Source organism: Pongo pygmaeus, chromosome 9 (assembly GCF_028885625.2).
Source record: "Pongo pygmaeus isolate AG05252 chromosome 9, NHGRI_mPonPyg2-v2.0_pri, whole genome shotgun sequence".
Lineage (NCBI taxonomy): Eukaryota > Metazoa > Chordata > Mammalia > Primates > Hominidae > Pongo > Pongo pygmaeus.
This window is the reverse complement of record NC_072382.2, coordinates 94,778,461-94,792,465: the sequence shown is the minus strand read 5'-3', so window position 1 is coordinate 94,792,465 and position 14,005 is coordinate 94,778,461. Positions and strand designations below refer to the sequence as shown.

General features: G+C 39.4%; 1 protein-coding gene across 11 annotated transcripts in view; it reads right to left on the bottom strand.

Moving 5' to 3' along the window:
* The window catches only part of DEUP1 (deuterosome assembly protein 1), a 95,601-nt gene extending 87,378 nt beyond the window's left edge, over positions 1-8,223 (bottom strand). For 5 of the 11 annotated variants that reach the window (XM_054439305.2, XM_054439307.2, XM_054439304.2 and 2 more), the window contains exons 1-2: positions 7,405-7,494; positions 5,887-5,959 (exon numbers count right to left, since the gene is read on the bottom strand). In XM_054439305.2, the coding sequence (XP_054295280.2) occupies positions 5,887-5,915 (29 nt within the window). In that variant the 5' untranslated portion in view covers positions 5,916-5,959; positions 7,405-7,494. Of the gene's footprint in view, positions 1-5,886; positions 5,960-6,756; positions 7,535-7,945 lie in introns of those variants that run through there. The other 6 variants (XM_054439298.2, XM_054439302.2, XM_054439297.2 and 3 more) reach the window with 5 other exon arrangements.
* Between the last annotated feature and the right edge of the window lie 5,782 nt (positions 8,224-14,005).

The window sequence follows — 14,005 nt, the reverse complement described above, 5'->3', positions numbered from 1 at the left end:
AGGGTACAACTTTTATACTAACTGCTGTCCAATGAGACTGCTTCTTTCTTTTGGGGAGAGAACAAACCCACTCATCACATATCTGTAATATTCATGTTTTTAGCACTTCTCTGTTTCACCAGTGCTCTGATTAGAGGCTCACAAAATTCCAGGTGGTTCCAAGGTCCCACACAACTAAGCACCATAGACAACCAGGTCAAGTTAGGTGGATATGCACCTGATGTACATATCTATATTCACACATATCAGATTTTTAAGAAAATGTATGTTGTAACTAATCTTTTGTAAAGATTTTCCTGTAAAATATATGTGCAAATTTATCCTACACAGTGGTACTTTTTCATCTTTCCTTAAACTTACTAGTAGCTTGACTAGGTCTCTTGTAGAAATCTTCCCTTTCTTTCCTTATTTCCTTCCTCCCTCTCTCTCCTTCCTAATAACTTTCCTTCCTTTCAAAATCATGCATTTAATTCCTACAGTCACTCAGCACTGCTAACATTTCTGAGTCTACCGTCAAGTTTGACATATCAGGATTTTAACCCAGATGTACTTTACTTTGTTTCTTCTTCAGAGATACAAGAAACTGGAAGAACTTGTCCAGTTTGATTACTCTGGGGGGGGGAATATACGTGTATATGGGGGGAGGTGAATAAAGTATGAAGAGAGGGAGAGTAAGGGGGTATAATCTGGGCTAACCAGAAAGCAAGGGAATTAACCAAATTTAAAAAGAATTTTCAATGTGCAAAAATAATATATTACTATAATTTATTCAGGTACCAATATGTTGACTTACATCAGAAAAATTAGATTTTATTTTACAAACTGTTATTAAAACTGTGTTTAACTCATCAAGAACCTGGTAAGTAAAGTTATGATTCATAAAGTCAAGAACCTGGTAAGTAAAGTAAAGATGATTAATATATCTCAGAGGGAAAGAACACTTTAAGGGTTAAGAAAGATGCACACATAGAAGAGTATAGTTTTAAAGGACCTTTTGAATCAGATGCAAGAAGTTATGATTTAATATTCATCTACCTTGGTTCTTTGAAAATAATAATCTTCATAGCAGATAAGAAGAATCTGGTGGATCACGTAGCAGTACCTAGATGTTTAGGAAGCATTTGACAAGATTCTATGAATGAGATGAATGGCTAAGATAAAAGTCACAGAATAAAAGGTACAGTAAAAGATTCAGTAGAGAAAAATGAGAATTTGGTTGAAGATGTATGCACACACATTTTGTTCCCTCCCCAAATCCTACTAACACAAAGTAAAGGGATATTTTTAACCTAGAAGGTCAAACCTACAAGGATAAAAATAACAGGAACTAGCAGTGGACAAAGCCAAGTAGCAAACCAACTAGATACATCTGGAAGTAGCAAGTGAGTGTCAGCCTGAAAACAGGAGGAATGGCTAAGAGGGGTTGACTCCTAGATCTCCTCACTGGCATTCAAATCCAGGCACATTCTCTGGAGAAGCTAAAACAGAAAGGCTCTGGACTGGGGTTGGGGAACACCAGGTACAGTAGATGGCAGGACCACCGTACTGGAAACTGGGGGGTTAAGGTCAACAATCTAAGTCTGAATTCAGCCCCCTCCTCCTTTTCAGCTCCCAGAATGCTGGTATACTCTCCAGGTAGGAAATTAGAATTCTCTGGAATCTGATTAGCCTGAGAAAAAAGACTGAAAGAGAGTGACCTGGGGTCCTGCAAGGAAACTGCCTAGCCTGATGATTATGGAGTAAAGACCACTGTCAATAAGCCCGCCGATATGGTTTGGCTCTGTGTGCCTAACCAAATCTCATGTCGAATAGTAATTCCCAGTGTTGGAGGAGGGGCCTGGTTAGAGGTGACTGAATCATGCGGGCAAACTTCCCCCTTGTTCTTGTGATAGTGAGTTCTCAGGAGATGCAACTCCCCCCTTCTCTCTCTCTCCCTCCTGCTCTGGCCACATAAAACGTGCCTCCTTCCTCTTCGCCTTCTACCATGATTGTAAGTTTCCTGAGGTCTCCCCAGCTATGTTTCCTATTTGTTTTTTGGGGTTTGTTTTTTGTTTCTGTTTTGAGATGGAGTTTTGTTCTTGTTGTCCAGGCTGGAGTGGAATGGCACAATCTCGGCTCACTGCAACTTCCGCCTCCCAGGTTCAAATGATTCTCCTGCCTCAGCCTCCTGAATAGCTGGTATTACAGGCATGCACCACCACACCAGGCTAATTTTGTATTTTTAGTAGAGATGGGGTTTCTCCATGTTCGTCAGGCTGGTCTTGAACTCCCAACCTCAGGTGATCCGCCTGTCTTGGCTTCCCAAAGTGCTGGGATTACAGGCGTGAGCCACTGCGCCTGGCCTCTGTTTGTTAATCTAACCAAATGCTATTTATATGTGGAGACAAACTTGATATGACATAAAAAAGGTTGAAAACAAGGTGATGAACAAAGATATTATTGATTAAAGTAAATTAAAAAGAAAGCACGGATGGTAATATTAATATCAGGCAAAGTAGAATTAAAACAGAAAACATTAGTTTATACTTGTGCTATATTTTATCATGTTAATCATATAATATGCTGAGAAGATATACCCATAAACCTTGACACATCAAGCAACAGAACACTGAAATATGTAAACCAAAAATTGTTAGTAATACAAGAAGGATTGGACAAACTACAATTATAGTGAAGATCTTCCTTAGAATTTGACAGATCAAATAAAGAAAAATTAATGTAACTGTACTTGAAAAACACAAGTTAAACATAATAACAATTAAATTGTTTGATTATATAACTTTTTTAGCCTTTTTACTCAACCAAAAGAGAACGTACATGTGTTTTCAAATACCCAAAGGACATTAATAAAAGTTGATCCTGCAACAGACTACAAGAATAATCTTAGTGAAACTGACAGAGTCAAAATCATATAGCCCATATCCTATGACTATGATAGTAGAAAGATTAAAAAGTAATAATAAAAAGATAACTAAATGCCCCTCAAAATTACGTTTTCTAAATATCTCTTGAGTCAAAGAAGATATCAAATTTGAAATGACGGATTATTTAGAAAATGATGGTGAGAACACTAACCCTATGGCAGGCAGCAAAGCTGTGCTCAGGAGGAAACTTACATGCTTTTATTATTTAAAGAAATCATGAAATCCAGAAATCATGAAAATAACTGAAGCACATTTTTCAACCCATGGGAACAAGATAAAATAAACCATAAAAGGGAAAACTAGTAAGTAGAAATTCATGAATAAGAAAGCAAAAACAAGGAAAAACCTAGAGAAGGTTTTCTTAAAAAGGCCAATAAAAGGGATCACTTACTCATTCTATAATTATGTTCTGGAAACACACTTTAAAAACAAAAAGAACAAACATAAAATTGAGTTTCAATTACAAGGAGTTTAGATTATTATGACACAAATACAAACATCTATAATTGGAAGAAATCATGGATAAATTAACATCAAACCTGGTTATAACCATGATATCAGAGAATATTGATTCACTCACACTGAAAATGTTCTGTGGGAAAGCTCCCACTGTAGGCCTTGGCACTTTCTGCTTCTGCTCTGTGTAATCTTTTCCCCCAGATATAATCTCTGCTCGAATGCTGCCTTACCAAAGCATCTTTGTTTGACCACTCCATTCACACTCTCTATTTTTCCCACCCTTAACCTGCTTTATTTTTCTTCTTATCACCATATGATACAAATTTATATGTTTATTATCTGTCTCTTCCACTATTGTATAAGCCCCTTGAGAAACAGTTGTCTGTTTTGTTCACTGCTACCTTCCTGGTGCCTAGACCAGTGAGCAGCTCACAGTAGACTCTAAATAGGTATCTGTTAAATGTAGGCTGCTCCACAAAACATTAGTGTATATGTAGGTGACATGGTTTAATAAGCTACATAACAAGTCCCTGATGATGAAGTTTTATCGTATTCATGATCTAGATTTATATATAATTCTCAATAGCATGTGGGACTGAGGCAATGCCAACCTGGGGTCTCCATGCTTTGGAGACCATGGTAGGCAATGTCTGGTCCCATGTCTACTGTGATGAGTGGAACAGTACCCTCAGGAAAACCTCTAAAAACTCTCATTAACTTGGGGGGTTGTAATTACACCATACCCAAACAAGTTCTACTGTTCCTTACTAAATTCTAAGTTCTTTAAGGACAAGATCTGTTTCTTAAATGACTCCATGGCCTTGGATTTGTAGGAGTGAAGCGATATCTGGGACCCAACCTTAGGTTCAACATCTTCAATCTGCATCTTAGCTCTTAGTGCTATCATCACACCAGGGACCCAACACATACTTAACCCAGAATCCTAACCTGGCTCTGCTATGGATACCAGGCAGGCTGCTCCCTGCATCTCATTGCCATCCATTTCCAATGTAAGAAGGAACACAGGGATTGCAGCCAGGCATACCTGAATTCAAATCCTACTTTCTCTACTAATCTGGTGTATATTCTAGGATGAGCTCCTGCTTTTTTTGTCTTTCTACCTTTCTGAGCCTCAATGTGGTAGAGGATGCTAGTTTTTCACCAATATCCATTATTCCTCCTTTGTTCTAGATCTTCTAAGCTTCATCTGGTCATATGGCTACCTAGTTACAGACCATATTTCCCAGCCTTTCTTGCTGCTAGTTGTAACTCTGGAATTAAGTTCTGGCCAATGGAAAGTGAACAGAAGTGAGACCTGCTATTTCCATGTTATACTCCTAAAAGAAAAGGTCTTTCTCCTCTTGCCCTTCTCCTTCCCTATGGAAGGAGCACAGTCATGATGGCAGAGCACACTTACGATGGTGGAAGCTGAAACAACCACTTTGGTCCTAGAGACAGAAATCATTAATGAAGATGGCAGAGTTGCCAAACCAATCCTGGTCTGTGTATCTTGGGTGAGTGCAGCACCTGTGACAACTATATGAAACAGACATAATCTTCAATCTTATTTAAGCCGCTGTTTTTGGAGACTCTTTGTTATAAGAGCTTAGACTGTACTCGAATATATTTACTTTTCTTAGTTGTAAAATGAGAGTAATACCTAGCAGGGCTGTTGTAAGAAGGAGTATGCAGTAGGAGCTAAAAAGCGATAGCTATGATTATTATCCAACCTTGTGCAGCTTTCTTTCAGCCTGATATCAAAGTTATGGTCTGGGCAGAATTTCTGAAAGTGAGACACCTGAAGTGGTGTGACTAGTGCCAAAGTCAGTTGCAATCAAGATTAGGCACTATACAACCACCCCTTCACCCCTTCATTCCCCAAACTCTGTGTTCAGCCAGTGGTCGGTTGGCTAGTGAAACAATAGGAAGAGAAAACTCTGTGATGCTGGTAGCAGGTAAAGAGTTAGGACAGATATTTGTAAACAGGAATTTGATTTTCTACAACGACAAATGCTATACAAATTTTATTCTTATCTCTTTGTGAAACTTTTGGTAAGATATCTAGTTCTTGATGATGTTTTTACGGAGTTGGATCTATTCTCAGGCTATGTTTAAGCGTTGAGTTCAGCCTTAAGGGGCAAGAGTAGAGGGAAACTTGAGATACTCAATGCAGCAAAAAAGGAGCAAGCTGGCGAAGAGAGGTTGCATTGTGGTAACAGAAGAGCACATGAGGCCTGCCTCCGCATCCATCACCCTTAGATATTGGACAGTCACTAAAAGTTGGAAAACAGTGATTTTTGAGTGCAGATCTGCAGTGTCAAAATCAGAAAGTCTCGCATTATAATCCTTAATTACAGTCACTTCATATTTCCTCTCATCTGCCTCACCAAAAATAATTGTCATATCCTTCTATTAATAGTAAATTTCAAAATTCATGTGTTCTCAGGAAGTTTTTGGCATAGTTAAGTACATACTTATTAAACAGAAATTTCTCAGCACTTACCCCATGGTATTATGGGCTTGGTTCTCCATGTCAAGAAACTGCTACATCTGGTTTATATTTCTTGATTTTTAATCTGTTAGGAGGAAAATGATACAAGTTCCTAAAATGTTTACATTCTTTAACCTATAAAACATGAAAATTTCGCTACTAGCAAAAACCATTTAGTATGAGTTTTTCTGTGTAGTAGCTCTTGATCCTACAAAATATAGAAACCTGAGTTTTCTGTTTTGGTTTTTTGTTTGTTTTTTGAGATGGAGTCTAGCTCTGTCGCCCAGGCTGGAGTGCAGAGGCACGATCTCAGCTCACTGCAACCTCTGCCTCCCAGGTTCTAGCGATTCTCTCACCTCAGCCTCCTGAGTAGCTGGGACAGGCAATCGCCACCATGCCCGGCTAATTTCTATATTTTTAGTAGGGACGGGGTTTCAGCATGTTCATCAGGCTGGTCTCGAACTCCTGACCTCGTGATCCACCCACCTCAGCCTCCCAAACTTGAGTTTTTTGTTTAGCGACCCCTATGCATTTATGATATTGACTTAGTGATGAATTGAAATAAGTGGTATGGACTAAAATGAGCATCCATTTACTACTTATTGAATAATAGCTTGTACTACGTTGTTTGCAAAGGGGTCAGTACCTGAGAATGAGTAAAACCGAATTCCCATTAAAAGAGAAATTCTAGCCAAATGTTCTCAAACTTTCTATTCTTGTGGTTCCCCTAAAGGTGTGCCTTTATTTGAGTACATTCTTTCTTTGGCCCTCTCTGGGTTTTGTTAGGATGAATGTAACTATGAGATTTAGGACAAAAAAGCTAAGAACGCCTTTAAAAAGAAATCTTGAAATTCTTCAATGGCTCTATGGGCACTGGCTCACCTCTTGACAAAATAGGGATGTTAGTATTTGCCTAAAGTAAAAAAAAAAAAAAAAAAGTTTTTCTCAGTAACAAAATTTTAGTTAAAAAATAATCTATGACGATAATTGGAGAAAGTATTGAAAAGGACTTCATCTCCTCCGAATCACTGAATAAAAGTCAATTAAAGAGCATTCAAGGAGGTAGAAAGAGGAGGAAGATTCGAGCTCACATCACTTCCAAATGGAAGAGTTTGAGAGAGACCCTGGAATTGTGTGTGGGACAGAGCGGAGAGGAGCAGGGATGGTGAAGGAAAACCTGACCAGAACGAGCAGACCAATAAATGGTTTTGTAGATTCTCAAATCTCTCACTTAAACGTCAGGGAAACTGAGGCACAGACAAGTTAAGTGGCTTGCCCAAGGCCACACGACTAAAGCCCAGTCCTAACTTAGGGCGCTGCTCTGCTCTGGATTTGCAAGCGCGGGTCTCCCCTCCCAGCCTCTGTCCCCGCGCCACGCGCCCCTCCAGGACCCGCGCTCGGTTCAAGCCCAGCCTCCCGCAGAGAGGCCGCCCTTTTGGGGTCCCCTTGTCCCGCTCGAGGACCCGCGCAGCCTGGCCTTTGGGTGAGGGTCAGGGACGAGGTGGGGCTGGGAAGGCCAGAAGCCGTTACCTGCGCTGCGCCGCGCTCGCCCGAGAGATCTGAGGCGGGGGCGCAGGACCGCGTAGGTCACCTCCCGCCCGGCCAGACCCGCCCCAAGGTGCCCCGCCACCCGCCGCCGCGCTCCCGCCGCCTGGGCCCTCCCGCCGCGCGACCAACGAGGCAGTTGGGCCTCTCCCTCCCCGCGCGCAGAGCCGCCGCGTGTTGCCATGGGGACGTCGCGGCCCGAACTCTTGGCCGTCGGAGTGGGGGATGGGCGCGGCGGCGGCGGCGGCGGCGGCAGGCGCTGCCCTGTGGGGGCTCCTCGGCTGCCTCCAACCTCACCCCGCGCGAGCGCGACCTCGCTGTCCCGCAGTTATGCGTCCAGTGCCCCCTCTATTCTGGGTCCTTTCCTCTTTGTAGTCCCACTGCCTACCCCAGGTCCGGGCACCCAAGCTGCAGCCCGGAAATACTTGTTGAATGAATGAACCAAATAGATCACGAAGGAACTGTAAACCGCTGGGGAGTTCATCATCCAGGTTCCTTAAATCCCCTTGGCTCTCTTTCCTCTTACCCAAATTTGAAGTGGTATGAAAAAGAAATAAACTTCGGGTAAAGAGAACTGCTTTTATCTCCGTTCACCCTAGTGTCTTCCAGCTGGTAGGAGCTGGATTTCACCGCTCAGCCCCTGGTTCCTGTGGTGATAACAGCATCAGCTTGTACCTGACTTTCCCGTCAAGCGCGATGGGTCCTTAAAACACTGCCAGTCAGGCGAACGGACAGTGTTGCCTCCCTTCAGGGAGAAAAGAATAGCTTCTAAGAGGAGAAGCTGGAACGAAACTCAACGGGACTGATTCCAGATTCTTTCCTTTTTCCACCAAATTCCAAGAGTCACTGATGACAGAATTTCTTTCTCCATTTCATAGAGGAAATAATAGGAAAGAATATATGTTTTCCAACTGACATCTTGAGTGATTTGTTTTAAGCACTTGAATTTTGTGTTTGATTTATTTTAACCAAAGAATTCCTTCCTAATACATGGAGTCGACTAGTTAATTCTTAAAGTCTTTTATTTGCACTTTACTTTCATCACTTTAACGCTAATTTGCTACTTTAATATTCTATGAATTTAATGCGCACCCATATCCCTCCGTCCAGGTTCCATCTGAATTTTATAAAACCATTATGCTGTTTCTTGACAAATTGAGCTTCATAGATGAATTGTATACAGTCACCTGGGATATTAGTTCTAACAGGTGTTTCATAGCTCTCATGTTTGCATGAAGAGAGTGACTGTGTTATCTTAACTTGAAACTTTTCATTATTCTGAAAACTCTTATATTCTTTATTCTTGTCTGAATGAATGGGTCAATGTATTTTTTCTAACCCAAGGAAGGGAAAATGGAACTAGGAGTGAAATTTAATGAAATCTCAGTATGCCCAAGATCAGTAATGCTATGTAACATTGCTAAGTACTTCCATGTTCATTATTTCTTTAGAGGCTCAGAAATACACTCAGCAAGTGTATCAGGTGTTATTAATAGCTCCTTTCAGAAGATTAGGAGACCCAGGCTTAGAACGAATGGAGGATATGTCCATGGATTTGTCCATGGATTTGCACTTGAAATGGATGATACATCAAGATATAAACCTAGATCATCTTACTCCAAATCCAGTGTTCTCCAAACATTAAGGTTGAGTCAGTTTCTTTAGCAGTCAGGATCTTCCTTAGCAAACTGTAGGTTTAATGTTTTCCTTTTTTTTTTTTTTTTTTTGAGACGGAGTCTCGCTCTGTTGCCCAGGCTGGAGTGCAGTGGCGCCATCTCGGCTCACTGTAAGCTTCGCCTCCCGGGTTCACGCCATTCTTCTGCCTTACCCTCCCGAGTAGCTGGGACTACAGGCACCTTCCACCACGCCTGGCTAATTTTTTGTATTTTTAGTAGAGACGGGGTTTCGCTGTGTTAGCCAGGATGGTCTCGAACTCCTGACCTCATGATCCACCCAGCTCGGCCTCCCAAAGTGCTGGGATTACAGACGTGAGCCACCGCACCCGGCCAGGTTTCATGTTTTCACATGGAAGAATAGCTGCAGGGGAATGCTTGCAAAAACATTTAAGAAGACACATACCATAATGGATTTCAGGAAAATTTAAATATAGAATAGGAACATCCCATTCAATTTAATACAAATAAAGGTTTTCATTTCAGGACGAGAGTTAAGATTTAAAATGCAAATACCTGCTCCCTACCCTGCTAGTAAGAAGTAACAGTAAAGACTTGAATTCACCTTGAAATGTCCTTATTATTAGCTGTTTTCAGGTAAGTTTGTTTTGAAAGGGATGAGACCAGGAAGGCTCCAGTTTAAAGGAGTGGAAGAGGGTGGCCAGGGTGGAAATCTTCCTAAACAGAGTTAGTGAGAGTTGACAAGAGAGCTTAGTCATGAAAGAAAATTGGAGGACATGGCAAAATGAGGATAAGATAAAATGTAACCAGAAATGTTCTAAGGAGAATATAGGGGGCATAAATGGATGAAGAATAAGGATGACCTATGGAAGAAAAGCTAAGGGACGAATTATAGGGAATAAATAATAAAGCAATAGGCTAAACTTTTAAAATTTAAAAACCTTCATAACAAAATCATTTCATGGGAAAATTTATAATAGCGATATAGTAAATGAATGTGCAACTTTAGCATATGCGTGGCTATATAAAATAACTTCATGTCTGTCTTTGTATCAACAAGGAAATATTTATTTTTATATTTTTTAAAAAGCAAGTTTAAAAATTATATATATACATTATAATTTTAAAAACCAAGTATATCTTTATGCATAGAACATACCTTAAAAAAATTTTTAAAACAATTATAATGAAATAATCATAGAATTGTAAGAAACTGTAGAGGAGATACAGTCTAACCCAGGGGTCCCCAACCCCTGGGCTGCATACCGGTACTGGTCAGTGGCCTGTTAGGAACCTGGCCACACAGCAGGAGGTGAGCAGCGGGCAAGCATTACGGCCTGAGCTTCGCCTCCTGTCAGGTCAGTGGTGGCATTAGATTCTCATAGAAGCGCGAATCCTATTGTGAACTGCACATGCCAGGGATCTAGTCTGTGCACTCCTTATGAGAATCTAATGCCTGATGATCTGACATGGAACAGTTTCATCCTGAAACCATACCCCCTGGTGCCAAAGAGGTTGGGGACTGCTGGTCTAACCTCTTCATTTTGGATATGAAGAAACTCAGATCCAAATAGTTGTAATTATTTGATTAGTCTCATTGTTAGTTAATGGCAAACATTTTCAAAGGAATTTTCCAGAGATGCTTAATACACATTCTAGTTGAGAAAATAACCATTCAGCAGGAAGAGATTCAGTATTTAGAACTAAGATCACCTAGAGCAGCACTGTCCAATGGAAATATAATGCAAGCCACTTGTATAGTTTTAAATATTCTAGTAGTCAAATTTTAAAAAGTAAAAAACAAATGAAGTTTATTTTAATAATACGTTTATTTCATCTAATATATCTAAAATATCATTTTAACACCTAGTCAATATAAAAATTGAGATATTTTATATATTTTTTGCATAGTTTTTACTTAAAGCTCAATCAGTTCATTCTGGCCACATGTAGGTGCTTCATAGTCACACATGACTGGTGGCTCTCATATTGGACAGGGAAGCTGGAGAATATGGGTGTCTGGTCAATGTCCTAAAGCTCTTCATTAAAGTGTGAAAGGCAATGCAAAGAGAGAGATTCTTAATTATTTGGGTGTGATTTGAGAGAGATTTTGAAAGTGTCCTACCTCAGTATCCTTACCAACCTGCTCTGGGCTGCGATAGGCATTAGACATCTGAAGAGAAATGCATAAATTTGAGCCCTTAACCAGGCAGCATGAGGCCTTTCATTGTGTCATGCCTGCTAGGCCTGTCAATCATCACTATCAGGGCTGCTTCTCCTCCTGATGGGAATTTAGAAGCACCAGGTTTCACTTGAGGATCAGAAAACAAAGCCAAATTCTTTGAAAAATGGCTATTATGATTTTTAAAATTCTCTTTTACTTTTTATGGACTTTTAGAGTTTCGAAACTGTGGTTTTGAAGATGTCATCCTTTTTCGGATATTAAGGGGAGCTAAAGGAGAAAGATTTTTGTATAGTCATGAGCTAAAGTTTTAAAGATGTAATACTTATTTCCTGGAGCCATTCATGACTAGGACAATGTTGAAGTGAAAGGGCCCTAATGGGAAAAACAAATTTGTAACCAGAGAGGAAAGTTGGGCCTGCCTGCTTAATGGCCTCTTTTCACTTGGGTCAACTTCTTCTCTGAGCTCAACTCTGCAGAAACCTTTCGGGTCACTAGCTAATATGATAGAAATTACTGGGTCAAAATCTAGGAAAAGACATGAACCTGGAGAAGTGAGCCCAGCACTTAAGGCTGCTTTCAAAGGCATTTGATGCTCTGGAAGAAACAGCTGCAAAACTGAGCAGCCATTTGATAGTCTTGTGAAAAAAAGGGGCAGAAGACAAAGCCTGGGCTCAATAAATAAATAAACATCCCCTGTCTTTAAGCTAGGGCTCCAAATGACTTTGCCCTCAGGAAAATGGTGAGGTGGAAATAAATCAGTACTCCTACTGACTCGCAGCCAGCTTGCAATCATCTGTAATTTGGGACAACCTCCATCTTCGAACTCAGAATAGGGTCATACTAGACTGGTAGGTTAAGATACCTGGAAGAAGCAAGCAGAAATTTTCCTAGAAATAACTTCTCAAATATAAAGGCCAGAACAAAGAGAAAAATAGAAATTCTAAAACTAGAAAAAAATTACTAATAACCAAAAATAAGAACACAACAGATACGAATAATGATAGATTTGGTACACGTGAAGGGATAACTTGTGAATTGGAAAACAGAACAGAAGAAAGTATCCAGATTGTAGAGAAAATAAAAATAATAAAATATTTTAGTATCATGTTTTTTGTAACTTTGGTACTTATTAATAGAATTATTTGTTGTTATGAAAGTAAAAATAGATAATATGTGTGCAAGTATTTAATACATGCCCTAGCACATAGGAAGAACTCAAAAAGTGTTTGTTGAATTTGAAATTTTAAAAAATTAATTTGTTGATTTTGCAGGTAATCTCTTTCATATTATATAATTTCCATTTCTTTGCCAAAATGTTCAAGCTTCTGTTTTATTTTTTTATTTCAACTTTTAAAGCATATTAGTAAGAATTTTCTATTTTATTTTGTGTGTTATGATTCCAGTCTCTAGAATATTTTGGATCTATTACTGCTAGCTCTTACTCATGTTGTCTTGTTTTCTTGTGTGGGTTTATAATTTTTAACTATGAGATACTTTTGAGGGGGAGCTTTATTTCTGGGACATCTTTGAGGCCAGGATGGAGGCTGAACTTTTTGATTTTGCTTTTTTTTATGAGAATTGTCTGGGGGTATCACCAACTCTAAACTACTTAACATTAATTTTTTTTACAGGAGGTTTTCCAGACAACACAGGTAATATGATGAATGAAAAATAAGTGTTAGAGTCAGCTTATGATACAAATTTCCAAAACTTTTTTTTCCTTTTCTTAGTTTTTCTTCACCCAGTGCCAAAGTCAAAATAGGCATGTTTTCTACTGTTCAATTTTTCTGCCTTTTTAAAAAAAATCAGCTTTTTATTTTAGAACAGTTTTAGATTTACATAAAATTATTAGCATAGTACAGAGGGCTCCCATCTACCCCACATCCAGTAGCGTCTATTATTAACATCTTACATTAGTCTGGTCTATTTGTTACAATTAATAAACTGATACTGATAATATTAACCAAAATTAATACTTTATTCAGATTTTCTTGGTTTTTACCTAATGTCATTTCAGTTGCAGGACACCACACTAAATAGTGGTCATGTCTCCTTTGGCACTTTTTGGCTGTGACAGTTTCCAAGAGTTTTGTAATGATCTTGGCAGTTTTAAAGAGCGCTGTTAGGTATTTTATGGAATGTCCCTTAATTGAAATTTGTCTGCAGTTTTTCTCATGATTAGATTGGAAGGAAACTCACAGAAATTAACTGCCATTTTCATCACATTGTATCAAGGGTACATACTATCAACTTGATTTATGACTGTTGATGTTGACCTTGATCATCGGCTTGAGATGGTGTTTGTCAGCTCTCTCTGCTGTAAAGTTACTCTTTCCCCCACTTCCATACTGTACTTTTTGAATGGAAGTCATTGTGCGCAGCACACGCTTCAGAGGTAGGGAGTTATGCTCTGCCTTCCAAAGGGTAAAGTGTATATATCAATTATTTGGAATTCTTCATGGAAGATTTGTCTCATCTCCCCCATTTATTTATATCAGTATGGACACATGGATATTTATTGTATACTTTGAATTATAATCCAAGGCTACTTTGTTTGAGAAAATAAACAAATTTAGTTTCTCATATTATTCCAGCTGTGGTCATTGGGAGCTCTTCCAGTTGGCTCCTATGTTCCTTTAACATACCTCATCATTGTGGGATTTTTGGTTTTGAGAACTTCATTACTTTCTATCATTATAAGATGTCCCAGTCTCATCTTGTGTATGTATATTTCCTGCTCCTGCAATCAGCTCTCTTCAGGGAGCAC